At 40.4% G+C, this 15,219-nt stretch overlaps 1 protein-coding gene across 1 annotated transcript in view; it reads left to right on the top strand.

Annotated features, from left to right (window-relative positions):
* The window catches only part of LOC139267429 (zinc finger CCCH domain-containing protein 6), a 66,913-nt gene extending 52,625 nt beyond the window's left edge, over nt 1-14,288 (top strand). The window contains exons 10-13 of the mRNA XM_070885742.1: nt 229-566; nt 2,185-2,756; nt 3,817-4,047; nt 11,820-14,288. Coding sequence (XP_070741843.1) covers nt 229-566; nt 2,185-2,756; nt 3,817-4,047; nt 11,820-13,333 — 2,655 coding nt within the window. The 3' untranslated portion in view covers nt 13,334-14,288. The remainder of the gene's footprint in view (nt 1-228; nt 567-2,184; nt 2,757-3,816; nt 4,048-11,819) is intronic.
* Nucleotides 14,289-15,219: the final 931 nt, after the last annotated feature.

Raw genomic sequence — 15,219 nt, 5'->3', positions numbered from 1 at the left:
AGGATTATATACTTACCAAGGAATGGTAAAGTTATTGCATTTGATTAACCGACTATTGGTCTAAGCAAGAGTATTTGGTTATAGGTTTATTTTTATGAAATTTATTTGCACCCTTAGCTAGGTTAAGTTCTAAACTTTAGAAACTTGTGCTTGCTTTTGTAAATCTTGCAAAATTGTTTATTTAACTTGTGCCTGCTTGACAAATTAATGTTCATTATATTTTGTCAGGTGTTGAACAGTGAAAGTATAAATTATGATAACAATGACCATGGCAACACCAATGATTTTGATGGTTATGAATATGATTATGAGTACGTGTATAATGAAGATGATGATAAACTTGAAGTGGAAGAACTTAGGAAACAAGGCATAAGTCCTCTCCCAAAGCCGCCACCAGGGGTTGGATTACTGCCAACTCCTGCACAACTACCAAACTTTCCTGGCCCAATGCCGATGGGTCCTCCTGGCAACCAGCCTCAACCCACTTCACCAGGAAGGAAGATTCCCTCTATCTTTGATATTGTTGTACAGCCAACTAGTGTCTTTGTTCACAAGATGGGACTGAGGTATGTTGATTTAATGCGTATCTATTACTGGAATCAAAGCCAGTGATCAGGTACAGTGGGTTACTCGCTTCATTCAAATGAACAGAGTTTAAAATGTACTAGTATACGCTCACTGCAAATGTGAAATCTTTTATATGTTGAGGGTTTCCTTGTGTCCTCCCAATAATCAACGTATACACGTTATCCAACTTATCTCCAAGATTTGATATGATGCATTTACGCTACTAGTTCAGTGCAAAGACATTTTGATTCACACTCATGCTACAGTTATTGGCTAGATGCAGACTATATCTAATAAGGAGTTGAGGCCTGGCCTAACTGTGGAGCAAGACTCTAGAGGGGGGAGTCTCGCTCCACTTATTTTGGAGTCCGATCTGGGTCAAGTCTGCATTTACATGATGCAAGTTTAGTGTATGCGCTTTACTCCTCCTGCATCTTCACTCCTAAGCTAAACTTGTGTAGTGTAAATGCAGCCTAAAGTAACAAACATCAGGCTTATCTTCCAAAATGGCTTGTTTGACTTCACCTGTGTTTTTAAGGTTTTTGAAAGTACTGTACTGATTTTCAGTTTAAAGGAGCAGTGTTTGAGTTAAAGCTATTTGACATTGTGATTAACTTCTATTTTTTTCTACAAATCTGGTCTGTGGCAAAGGCATAGCTGGTTTTGAAAATCATCGGAACATTGGAATTAGTTTCCCTCGTATCCAAAATGTTGGAATCTTTTCCAACCCTCTAGACCTATTTTGTGCAGAAAATGTCTGATAGAATTGAATTGTTAGATAAGCCGCTTGAAAATATCAGTTTGGAGTTGGAATTGACTTCCTCTTTATAGGAAAACAAGAAAACATTTAGTCACTTCAGTTTTTATGATTGAGGAATCAAGCAGCTTGACTATCCCAGTCTGTAGTTGTCACAGCACTACAGCAAAATAGATTTTCATTAATGGGTTTGTGCTTTCTACATACAGTCAGTTTCTCGAACTGGAGTCAACTCTAACTCCAAACTGATATTTTCAAGCTGCTTATCTAACAATTCAAATCAGCATTGAGAGCACTGCTGCCGTTTTGGGATATATCATTTATAATTAAAACTTGTTCGTCCCTTACTGCCATTTTAATAGTTCCTTTAAATCAATCAGATTTGCAATATGTAATGAGATCTGGCTGATATATTTAAATAAAGCAATATATTTTTGTCTATCAGACATTTTCTGCAAAAACAATAGGTCGAGAGGGTTGAAAAAGATTCCAACATTTTGGATACGAGGGAAACTAATTGATCACCAGAAAATGTCCTGAGCAGAGGTCATGTGATTGTAAAAAGAGTGCCATGGTCAACCATCTGGACACAGTACAGCATTTGAGGGTTGGAAAACCAGAGATGGTATCCTCCAAGGAATGGAAGAAAGCAGTAATTTCCACAAGACAGATCTGTGACGCATTCATCATAAATTTGATTGACCTCTACTTATAAGGGTGGTGGTTTTTAAAGAATAATTGAACCTGTTAGAGGGTAGGGGTAGCAAGGATATTCAGTGACACTTTAAATTGTCTCACTATCTGGTTCAGAGGAAGAGATGATTTTCTACCGTTTTTCATTAATCATTTGCTGTTTTTAGGCCACAGTTTTATAACAGCGAGTCGCCCCCACATTCACCATTTGAAGGAAACCAACCACCGCCTGCCCCTCAGATGTTTGGAGCCGGTCCAGGTCCAGACCAAAACATGATGCCTCCAGGACCCAATGGACCTCCAGAGTCTCCAGGTGGTTTTGGTCCTCCCTGTCCTCCAGCTCCACAAGGTATGCCTGGGCCAGTCATGCCGCCAGGCTTACCTGGACAGCCAGTGTTACAAGGCCAACCTGGAGCACCAGTTCCTCCAGGACACCCTGGTTTACCACTCCCGCCAGGATTTCCAGGTCCACCAATAAATTCAGGACCAAATGGAACTCCAGGTCAGATGGGATTTCAGGGAGCGATGATGAACATGCCCATGGAACATCAGATACCACCACCATCACAAAATCAGACTCATCCACAGTTTCCAGTCGATGCATCTCAACAAATGCCGCCAGACATGGCATACCAGCAAGACATCGCATACCAGCAAATCCAAAATCCAGTGGACTTCTATAACTCTTACTATTCGCAGCAAGCAGTACATAGTTTGGAGCAAGAAAACCATATGGGAGGTACGGCTTGATTGTCACTTAATTGAACTTGCTTGAAGGTGCTGCATAAAGTAACAGTATGTCACAATTAAAATAACCTTTGTTCAGACACCACTTGGATATTAAAATCTGTATTTGTGGTTTTAAACTAGTCTTTCAATTATCGCTGGCAGGGTTCCACTATGGAGTTGGGACACATTGCCACTATCCACTGGTATAGTGATCTAGTAACAGTTTCAAGTGACCAGAAGTTAATGGTTCAAGAGGGCAGAATTAGAGGAGCGCAGATATCTCTGGGGGGGGGGGGTGGGGAGCGGCAATAGTTGTGGGGCTGGAGGAGATTACAAAGATAAGGAGAGACGAGGCCATGGAAGGATTTGAAAACAATGGTGAGAATTTTAAAATAGAGACGTTGCTTAACCGGGAGCAAATGTAGTGGTGATGGATGAACGGGACTTGGTACGAATTAGGACACCGGCAGCTGAGTTGTAGATGACCTCAAGTAGGGTAGAACATCGGAGGCCAGTCAGGAGTGAGTTTGAATAGTCAAATCTGGAGGTAACAAAGGCATGGATGAGGGTTTCAGCAGCAGATGAGCGGAGGTGGAAATAGACAGTTTTCGTTATGATTATGGCAGCATTTCAATTAGGTGCTTTAAACTGGTTTATTTAGTTATTTGTTCCTAACTGCATTGAGATGGAATGCTGTATCACAGTATAGAAGAAATAGACTTTTTGCTTGTAATTCCCCAGATGGTGAATTATGTGCCTTCACTGGGTTTCTGCCTTCCAACCAAATGTGTAGCCAAACAATTTAACTCAGTCGAGTCTTACACATCTCCTAACACTATATTATGATATGGTATATGTCTGGAAATGGTTCCTTACTTGTAACTAGACCAGGAAGACATAAAATAGAAATTAATCTGAAGATTATAGTGCAATAAAATTTAACTGAAAAAGATATGGCTGTTTCAGAAAAATATAAATAAAGTTAGTTTCTTTGAAGACTTATTTGTGACTCATTGGTCGTGTCTTATTTACTCACAAAGTAACACATTTCTTTGTTTTTAAATATGCAGATGGAGCATCTGAGCAGAGGGATCATCAGTCTTACATGGGTACAGATGATTCTAGAGACAGTGACACTGAATCGGATGCCAGCAGTTCAACAGGTCGTAAGCCTACTGTTACTGTTCCAGACTTCCTCCCAGCCAAACAAAAAGCTCTGTTTCTAAGAATTAAGCAGAAGCAACAGGAAGAGGGAGGATCTGACAATAACCAGTCGCAGTTGCTGCAGAGCAGAGATGAAGGTTAGTCTTAAAAGATGTTGTTAATTTGATTGGTTGGAGACTATTTTCTTTCTGAGACAGAATGGTGTTTACTCTCTCCCGATCCAAGACACATTTATTTTTATTTGCTGCACCAATTTTTCCCTTTCCGTCCTGAAGATGCCAATTCTTGGAGTTTGGGTGCTGACAACCATCAGGTTTCTAATTAAGTGATCAATCCTTGTATCTGCATCTAGACAATGAGTGTTGGCAGACTAGAGACAATGCAACTAAGCCGGATTCTTCCTCATTTATTCAACCTTTATGTAAAAATATCTGCTTTTTGCTCCATCCTTGGGGTGGGGTAGAATGTAGGCCCTGGTGGCCTGTGGTCCTAGTGAGTGATGTAGGCAGTTTTAAATGTCCTTATTTACTTAGACTTGACTGGCATAAATGGTGAAGACAAGGGTACTCACCTAGAGTATTGTGTGCAGTTTTGGTCTCCTTACCTAAGAAAGGATATACTTGCCATGGAGGGAGTGCAGCGAAGGTTCACCAGACTGATTCCTGGGATGGCAGGACTGTCATACGAGGAGAGATTGGGTCGACTAGGCCTGCATTCACTCGAGTTTAGAAGAATGAGAGGGGATCTCATTGAAATGTATAAAATTCTGACCGAGTTGGATAGACTAGATGCGGGGAGGGTGTTTCACCTGGCTGGGAAGTCTAGAATAAGGGATCACAGTCTCAGGATAGGGGGTAGGAAATTTAGGACTGATGAGGAGAAATTTTTCCACTTAGGGTGGTGAACCTGTGGAATTCTCTACCACAGAAGGCTGTGGAGGCCAAGTCACTGAATATATTTAAGAGGGAGATAGATAGATTTATAGAAACAAAAGGCATCAAGGGGTATGGGGAAAAAGCGGGAAAGTGGTGTTGCGATAGAGGATCTGCCATGATCATATTGAATGGTGGTGCAGACTCTAAGGGCCGAATGTCCTATTACTGCTCTATTTTCTAAACCAGAGCAGTTTATTAAACACACAGCATGCGTTGTACAAACTTGGACAGTAATGACTTGGTTAAAACACAGTCTTTACTTCCCGTCCAACAAGGACGACGGAACGCGCTGACGTGGGTTGCTCCGCTGGTCAATCCTCTCTTCTATCCTCCTTGAAATCGTTTCTGTGTGGTGAGAGGTCTAAAAGTTAACTTTCATATACCTTTCTTCGATATGCAATCGTCGCATTCCTCAATGATGGCTGTCTGGGGCTTCACCTTGTTCCGTTGATGATTGAATTATCGTGTTCCAATCTCATGAGCCAAAGGTGTGCAGAGGAAACGTTACAGGGACACCCTCGAAGCCTCCCTGAAAAAGTGCAACATCCCCACTGACACCTGCGAGTCCCTGGCCAAAGACCACCCTAAGTGGAGGAAGTACATCTGGGAGGGCGCTGAGCACCTCGAGTCTCATCGCGAGAGCATGCAGAAATCTAGCGTAGGCAGCGGAAAGAGCATGCGGCAAACCTGTCCCACCCACCCTTTCCCTGAACGACTATCTATCCCACCTGTGACAGGGACTGTGGTTCTCGTATTAGACTGTTCAACCACCTCAGGACTCATTTTAAGAGTGGAAGCAAGTTTTCCTCAGTTCCGAGGGACTGCCTATGATGATGGTCCCATCCCCTCTAGCCTTTGTGACCGTATCTTTCAGACTGAAAGCATTAACTAGCAAACGCAATTACAATAGTCGATTCCGTAAGGCCATTAACAAATCTGGCCTTAAAGATGGTGTCTTTGTGTAAAGCCATCAACAAGACTGGCCTTGGTGATCGTGTCTTTGTGTTTTACAGTCAAAAAGCATTAACTAACTAGCACATTCATAATAGTCGAGAAAGTGAAGCCATTAAGAAGACTGGCCTTTGTGACTGTTGATTCAGTGAAGTTATTAACCCTTTGCAAGCTATTAACCCTTTACAGCGCCTCTTGATCTGGCTTGTGACTTTCCTGCTGGCTCCTTTTGTCTTCGCACTTGTGCATAACCCAGATTTGGGCAGCTCTTTAAAGTTCTCAAGCCTGGAGGACTGAAAAGGGCGTTCTTCCTGATTGGTTAAAACCCACCAATTGGGAAGAAGCCTTTTCCAGTCCTTCAGGCCCAGGAACTTTAAACAACTGATGCTTCCAAGTTTTCATGCGTTGAGGTGTTGATGGGGTAACGGAAAATGGCAGCGTCACTTTTTAAAATATGTATAGGACACTCACTCTGGGTGGGGGTTACCTTTTTATCTATTGCGGGGTGGGGGGGGGCTCATATGTAATCCTATATGATCCAATTACTGGATTTGCCATGTGTATCTGGTTCCCCAACTCCAAATGTTGGACACTGTATTTAATTAATTTATAGCATTACTATGAGGGAGGTTGCTGGTCTTTTTTTTAATCAGGTATTCTGAACCCAGGTCAGAAAGAAGTTGTTGTTGTCAACTGACAATTTACTTATTTTCCCCAATCACTCTGGAACAAATAAAATTAATTTGCAACTTTTGAGCATTTTTCTTTGAATTTTGATACATTTATGTTTTGGGCAAGCACTTACCTCCACTGTAAATTGAGTTCTTGGCATCACCAATATTTTTTGTATTTTTAGCTACTGGTGAATCGTGTCTTTGTGTTTTACAGACAGAAAGCAATAACTAACAAGCACATTCATAATAGTCGAGAAAGTGAAGCCATTAACAAGACTGGCCTTTGTGACACTTGATTCAGTGAACTATTAACCCTTTACAAGCTATTAACCCTTTACAGCGCCTCTTGCTCTGGCTTGTGCTATCATCTGGTCTTAAAATCTGATTTGGCTGTTACATGTCTTCTAATGATAAATACCCACGGCGGCTGTTTACAAGTTCTTGATTGTAAGATTTTCCAAAGTGAAGCTTATTCCAGGGTTGCTTTTTGGCCCAACATTCCTCTTGAGCTCATCTTAATCACTCCGTATGATAAATGCCTGGAGCATCTGTGTTCCAAATCACCCTGAAATTGTAGGTCGTCCAGAATCCCATGACCAATTTTCTGTACTGCTTTGTATATTTCTCTTTGTATGTGGATGTTGAATGAACACAAGAGCATATTAACGACCTGTTATGTATGTGTTCCTTATTCTTTGAAAGAAGTTCAATCCCAAGACACAATGTTTCTTCCCTGCCTGTCACTTGTTCCATTTCTGATCTGACTTGTAGCTACTTGACAAACTTGCAGTATTAGGTTTCGGTGTTCTTGCTGTTACTTAGCTCCATCTCTGAACACATATTAATGTCGTGGTTCTTAACAAGGCCTTACAGCAAGTTAGAGAAGGAACACCTGAACAAGGCACAAATTATTAAAGGGGCAGTATCCCAAGCATTTTTCTCCATCGAATGTCAAACCTTGTTTGCATATGGATGCAAACTCTTCAGTTGAACAGTAGAACCACTAAGGGATGCACAAGATAAACTCTCAGGTAATGACTTAAATGACCACAAATATTAAATAATTTTTGCTCAGTATTTACCAGGGAGAGTAAAGGGATGGACATGACATGAGAAGAAGAAATCAAAAAAGATATCAAGACGTTTAAGGTAGAAAAGGGGCAGATAATTGATCAACTTAGGGAGGATAAAACCCCTGGTCCAGATGGATTACATTGACGCATACTAAAAGAAGCTAGAGAAGATAACAGAGGCACTATTATATATTTATAAAAGTATAAATTTATAATAGTGGTAGGAAAGATAATGGAATCATACTGACTGATGTAATAAACACCTAGAAACTGAAAATATAATTAATAGTCAGCACGGATTTCACAAAGGAAGGGCATGCTTTACCAACCTTACTTAATTCTTTGAAGAGGTAACAAAGAGACATGGGTAATGTAGTAGGTTAAATTTTCAAAATACCTTTGATAATGTACTGCACAGTAGACTCATGACTACGGTCAGATCATGTGGAGACAGAGGACAAGTAGCAGAATGGGTAGCAAGTTGGATACAAAACAGGTAGTTATTCAGACTAGTGGGAAGTGGCATTCCACTGCTGTTCACTATTTACATAAATGATTTGGACTCTGGAATTGGAGGTACAATTTCAAAATTTGTGGGTGACACCAAATTGGGTATATAGTTATTACTGAGGAAGTCTGCGGCAAAATTCAAGAAGATAGAAAACTTGCTGAGTGAGCGTGTAAATGGCAAATTAATTTCAATATAGATAGGTGTGAAGTGGTGCATTTGATCGGAGAAATATGGAGGCCTCCTACCCCTTGTAAAATAAGTCAAAATGGGGTAGAGGAACAAATAAAAAATGCAAACAAAACACGGGTTCATTTCTCGAGAACAGAATTAAAAAACAAAGAAGTTATATTAAGCTTGTATAGAACCTTGGTTAGACTATACTTGAGTACTGTGAGCAGTTAGAATCATAGAATGATTACAGCACAGATGGAGGCTATTTGGCCCGTTGAGCCCGTGCCGGCTCACTGTAACAGCACTTCAGCAGTCCCATTCCCCGTAGTCCTGCAATTTGTTTTTTTCCTTCCGGTACTCATCCAATTCCCTTTTGAAAGCCACGATTGAGTCTATCTCCACCACCCTATCAGGCAGTGTAGTACAGATCCTAACCACTTGCGTTTAAAAAAAAAAAAAAAAAAAGTTTTTCCTCATGTCCCTTGTTGTCCTCATTGTTTGTTTTGCCAATCACCTTACATCTGTGTCCTCTGGTTCTCGACCCTTCCACCAATGGGAACAATTTCTCTCTATCTGCTCTGTCCAGGCCCCTCATGATTTTGAACACCTCTATCAAATCTCCTCTCAACCCCAGCTGCTTTAGCCTGTCCGTGTGACTGAAGTCCCTTATCCCTGGAATCATTCTCGTAAATCTTTTCCACACCCTCTCTAAGGCATTCACATCCTTCCTAAAATGCAGTGCCCAATTGAGGCCGATCCAGTATTTTATAAAGGTTCATCATAACTTCCTTGCTTTTGTACTCTATGCCTCTGTTTATAAAACTCAAGATCCCGTATGTTTTTTTAACCACTTTCTCAACCTGCCCTGCCACCTTCAACAATTTGGGCAAATATATACCCAGATCTCTCTCTCTCTTCATGCACCCCGTTTAGGATTGTACCCTTTAGATTATAATGCCTCTCCTTGTTCTTCCTACCAAAATGTATCACTTCGCCCATTCCACCAGCCTGTCTGTCTTGCAGTCTATCACTATCCTTCTCACTGTTTGCTATACTTTCAAATTTGTTGTCTGCAAATTTTGAAATTGTGCCCTGTGCACCCAAGTCCAAGTCATTAATATATATCAAAAAAAGAAGTGGTACTAGTACCGACCCCTGGGGAACACCACTGTATACCTTCCTCGAGTCTGAAGAATATGCCAGGAGCAGCAACAGGCATACCTAAAAATGAAGTGCCAACAGAAGACTATATGCATGCTAAACAGCGGAAGCAGCATACTATAGACAGAGAAAAGCGATCCCACAATCAACGGATTTGATCAAAGCTCTGCAGTCCTCTCACATCCAGTTGTGAATGGTGGCGGACAATTAGCCAACTAACAACAGGCTCCATGAACATCCCCATCGTCAATGATGGTGGAGCCCAGAACACTAGTGCAAAAGACAAGGCTGTAGCATTTGCAACCATTTTCAACCAAAAGTGGCAAGTGGATGATCCAGTTCGACTTCCTCCTGAGGGCCCCACCATCACAGAAGCCAGTCTTCAGCTAATTCGATTCACTCCACATGATATCAAGAAACGGCTGAGCGCACTGGGTACAGCAAAGGCTATGAGCTCCGGCAACATTCCGTCTATCGTGCTAAAGACTTGTGCTCCAGAACTAGCCGCGCTTCTAGCCAAGCTGTTTCAGTACGGCTACAACACTGGTATCTACCCGACAATGTGGAAAACTGCTAAGGATATGGAGGCACTGGAGAAGGTGCAATAAAGATGATACCGGAACTGCAAGATTATAACTATCAGGAAAGACTAAACAGGCTAGGGCTCTTTTCTCTAGAAAAGAGAAGGCTGAGGGATGACCTAGTCGAATTCTTTAAAATTATGAAGGGATTTGATGGAATAGAAAAGAAAGAAAGATTTGGATTTATATAGCGCCTTTCACGACCACCGGACATCTCAAAGCGCTTTACAGCCAATGAAGTACTTTTAGAATGTAGTCACTGTTGTAATGTAGGAAACGCAGCAGCCAATTTGCACACAAGCAAGCTCCCACAAACAACAATGTAATAATGACTAGATAATCTGTTTTTGTTATGTTGGTTGTGGGATAAATATTGGCCAGGACACCGGGGATAACCCTCCTACTCTTCTTTGAAATAATGTCATGGGATCTTTTACATCTACTTGAGAGAGCAGACAGGGCCTCGGCTTAACATCTCATCCGAAAGACGGCACCTCCGACAGTATATCACTGCACTGGAGTGTCAGCCTGGATTTTTGTGCTCAAGTCCCGAGAACCCACAACCCACAGCTGACACGGTAAACGTAGAGAAAATATTTCCACATGCGGTGGAGACCAAAACTAAGGGCCATAAATATAAGATAGTCACTAATAAATCCAATAAGGAATTCAGAAGAAACTTCTTTACCCAGAGTGGTTAGAATGTGGAACCTGCTACCACATGGAGTAGTTGAGGCGGATAGCATAGATGACTTTAAGGAGAAACTAAGTGCATGGAGAAAGGAATAGAAGGATATGCAGATGGGGTTAGATGAATTCAGGTGAGAGGAGGCTTGTATGAAGCATAAATACTGGCACAGGAGAGTTGGGCTGAAAGGCCTATTTCTGTACCGTCAATACTATGTAATTTAATGAATTGCTTTGTATACAAGATGGTGATGGATTTGGATAAGCCTTCAAAAATCTTGCTTCATGGTGCCACCTAGTGGTCAAAGACTAAACTACACCAGCTACACAACAAAATTGAATGGGAAATGTTGACAAATACATGGCTAAAAATTGTGACAACTGGAAGTAAGGTTTGTGGACAGGAGGTGTGCATCCAGTGTAAGATTTAGTAATAGCTAGATTATGATCTATTAGCACTGTGTAGCTCAATGTAAACTAACATTTTATCCTTTTAGGTCCATTTTTAAACCATAACTTTAGTTAAAGGGTGAACTTGAGCTTGTTGCATACAATCATTTGTGTAATGTGTTTTAGATCATTTTGAAATTGCTTAATGGTGACCTAGAAGTGTCAGTACAATCTATATGTCTTCGGTACATCAAAATTGTATAGACAGATTCTTTGTGTCTAGTGGCAGGTGTTATCGATAAGAAATATTTTCCTTTCATTCTTTTACTTAAAACCTAAGGAACAATATTCAGATTGACCTCTGTTATGATCAGCTTTTGTAACTGTCTGCTGGTGCTAAATTATGTGACTTCTTTACTATGGAGTCCCACTCAGCAGTAACTGGTTTAACACTGCCTAAACTCATTTTACTAGAGCCCTTCATTTTGATTCCACTGACATGGCTACAGCATTTGTGCATAAATTCGACAACTGAATGGTTAACTGCTGCCTGTGTCATGCTCTTGCTCCTATTGGCTGTATCTAACACAGCATTGATGTAGTCTTGGGAGCAAGCTGCACTCCAGTATACGATGCATAGCGCTGGAAGGGGCAGAATTGTTTAAATTTGCTTCTCATTGGCAAAGCATCTCATTACAGTGATGTTGGTTACTCAAAATAGGTATTTAGAATTTACTAGTAGAATTCATGTTGATGTTTTCCTAACTTGTTTCAGATGAGACTGTAAATTGGTATTCGAGTGATGAAGAGGAAGACGGTAGCAGTGTAAAATCAATACTGAAAACTCTCAAGAAACAAAGCGAGACCATGAAGCACCAGCAGCCTCCTGTAAAGGAGCAGACATCTTACACATACATGGACCCCAGACTTGTAAAAGAAAAAGCCCCTGAAAATAAACCTTCAGATCTTCGATTACGAGCTGATTTACGACAAGGTGCAGCTGGAGAAGTCAAAAAGCCTTCAGAGGTAGTCTCTGCTGATCCAAGATTAGCAAGAGATCCCAGAAAGATGAAGGTACATGAGAATGCCAGTATAGGCCTTTCTGTTACTGAGAGCCCTAAACATGATTCCCATCCTATCTCAAACAATAAGCAGCAAGGGCTGGACGATGACGAAGAGACTGAACGAGAACTGAGGGAGAAACCGGCCATAATACCTTTGGAGACAATACCTGGTGCAACATTACGGGATCCACGCTGTCAGCTGAAGCAGTTCAGCCACATCAAGATGGACATCACCCTCTCTAAACCCCACTTTGCAAAACTTGTTGCTTGGACACCTGAGGAACTCCTTCCACTACCACTGCCAAAGCCAGACCCGGTATCTTCAATAAATTTACCTCTCCCTCCACTAATAGCTAATCAACGCCTGAACAGAGCTCTGAGTATTATAAGTGATCCTCGTCAGATTGCTGATCCACGGTTGTCTTTGCGGTCCAAAGAGAATAGCGCAATAAAAGGCACAGAAAAGAACGCAGACTCGAGGGCTTCTTCTGACAGACCTTTAGACCCACGTTTACAAAAGTCATCAGATCCTAGATTGCAGAAAAGCAACAGCACAGATACTACTTCAAGAGAGTCCCACATTGCCCGAGTAGATCCTCGCTTATCAAAAGTAAGTAGTGGTTCGTCACAAGTGTCAGCAGCCACTCTTAAGATGGATCAGGTTGCACTCCCTCCATATGCTCCCAAACTGTCTGCAAGTGGCATAGGTCTTGGATCCCCCAGCACATTGCTCAGTGGAATCAGTCTCTATGACCCACGGACACAGACTTCACAAAGCTTGGTGACTCCAGTTTTAACTACGCAAGCCGATTCCTCTAGGGAAGGGGGAGAGCAACTAAAGAAACTACATGTACCAAAAAATCCCACAAAATCAGAAAATGTTCAGTGTGATTCATCTCTGTATAAATCTTCATTGGTGCAGGAAGGTAGTAGTGCAGATAATACAACTGATCTTGGCGCAGAGAAGTTGGACAGTTACAAACCACAGTCAAAGTCTGAAGCAGCCCAGGCAGCTGCTGCTTCTGCTCCTGCTCCTGCAGTACATAATCTACCAATCCAGGCTTTAGCTGGCCTAATCAGACCACAGTACAGTGACCCAAGACAAACAAAACATTCTGGACCTCCTAGCCAAGTGGAGGAAGATGATTTAAACGTTAAAAAGGGTAAAAAACCACTGAAAGAAATGTTCAAGACTTTTGATCCAACAGCATCACCTTTCTGTTAGAACCCACTCGTCGAAAGACTGGTATTCAGTGTGTATATTGTAGCTTGTCCTGATTCTTTAACTTATTTGGCTTGTTGGTAGTGTTTTATTTATTTTTTTACTATGTACAGTCTGTTTAACTGTTCAAAGAAATGCATGCAGTGGCACATGCCAGACTGTATGATTCATTTTCTTTTGGTCTGAGTATGCAAGAACTACATTTTGAATGAATAATTTTTTATGGTAATAGAAATATATATATATATATGTATAGAGAGAATATACCTGTGACCACATTTAAACTTCTTCCCGGTGAAGTAATCGTTTTTCCGTGTACTGAACTTGCTTAAAATCTATTGTACAGTTCTCGCATTCTAAGTTATTTCCTGCTTGGGTATTGTGTGATTATGTATTATTGAAGTAGTACACTGAAAAACTGTATATTGTTTTTAGTACTTTCAAGTAACTTTTTTTTGTTGTGAGAGCTAATCTTAAAGAGAAAAATGACTGCCACTTTTATATTGTACAGTTTCAATCATACCACTCCGACGATGGTATACTTACGTCCTAACCAGTTTGAGTTTTGTTAATCGATGCTGTCATGCGTGCACTGCAGTTTTGTTTTAAATTAGTTGCTTTGATATTTTGTCACAATCGAGTGTGGAACCATTTGCAGTTAGACACTGTTCATAGATATTGCACTGTACATCTTGTTATGTACTTCAACAATTATGTGGGTTTTTTGTTTAGCAAATGTAACAGCTGATCATCTGTTTTTAAATTGGCAAATTAACCAGAATCATGTCATAATTTACAGAAGATCAATGTACACAATGTATAAAGCATTTATTGTGAAAACCTTTTTGTTTGGTCTAGAATAAGTCCGAAATTTAGTGAACAACTACTTATCCATTTAATACAAGGAACTAGTAGTGGATTATTGTGAATTAATAAAAGTTTCTGAACTTGTTCTTTACGTATGACACCATATTTTCATATTGAGCTACTGAGAGCTAGCTTTATAAACAAAGCCTAATGTAAAAGCTTTTTGTACAAATGTATTAAAATCTTTTAACGTATATTTTAAATGTATGCTGTAATTTTTAGTTGATTTTTATGTAGTGCTGCATATAATACTTCAACTTGACCTGCAGTCATTTGAATTTGAGTCTCTGAAGCTAAATATTAAGATTAAAGACAGCTTTAAAACTGAAAAGTACATGACCTGCAAGGAAAATTAGAGTAATAATTCTCAGGATCCAGATTGAGATACTGAATTGAGTAGCAAATTAAAGAGTGCATTATGTTTATATAAAAAACAAAACTAAACACTTACCTACTGTAATGGTTGTGACATTCTGGAATGATAACATTCTTGTTGGACAAAATGCTTTTTGAAAGGTTGCTGTGGGAATGGAAGACTTGTCCTTGTCTGATAATATTTCATGTTTTCTTATTAAGCAGTGCTGGTATCTTGTAGGTCTGTGTGCTCCATCATCTGCATTACGCATTTCCATTTTTAAAGCCAATACTTTTGAAGAGCTAAAAATGTAAATTAAACTACTGTGGACTTACGACCCCTAGACCAGGAATCATTTTAGTTAACATTACACTTAGATTTAACACCTTTGTTTTGGGCTGAATTGAAAACAAGACTATTGGGACTCCTGTCTTCACTTACCGAGTAGTTTGACTGAAATGCATGCACCCAGTAGTTTGACTGAAATGCATGCTTGTTGTTACCAACTGTCTAAATACCTAAACAATTCTACACCATTATAAGAGCTGATGTAATTCTTGTGAACACTAATGCACAGTGGTCATTCTGCACTGGTCCATCCATGCAGAAGTAAAGCTCCAGTAGGGTCCAGTTGGGTTTGTTTTCAAGATCATCTGCATTTAGGTTT

Source organism: Pristiophorus japonicus, chromosome 7, assembly GCF_044704955.1.
Source record: "Pristiophorus japonicus isolate sPriJap1 chromosome 7, sPriJap1.hap1, whole genome shotgun sequence".
Lineage (NCBI taxonomy): Eukaryota > Metazoa > Chordata > Chondrichthyes > Pristiophoridae > Pristiophorus > Pristiophorus japonicus.
This window is presented reverse-complemented; position numbering and strand designations above follow the sequence as displayed.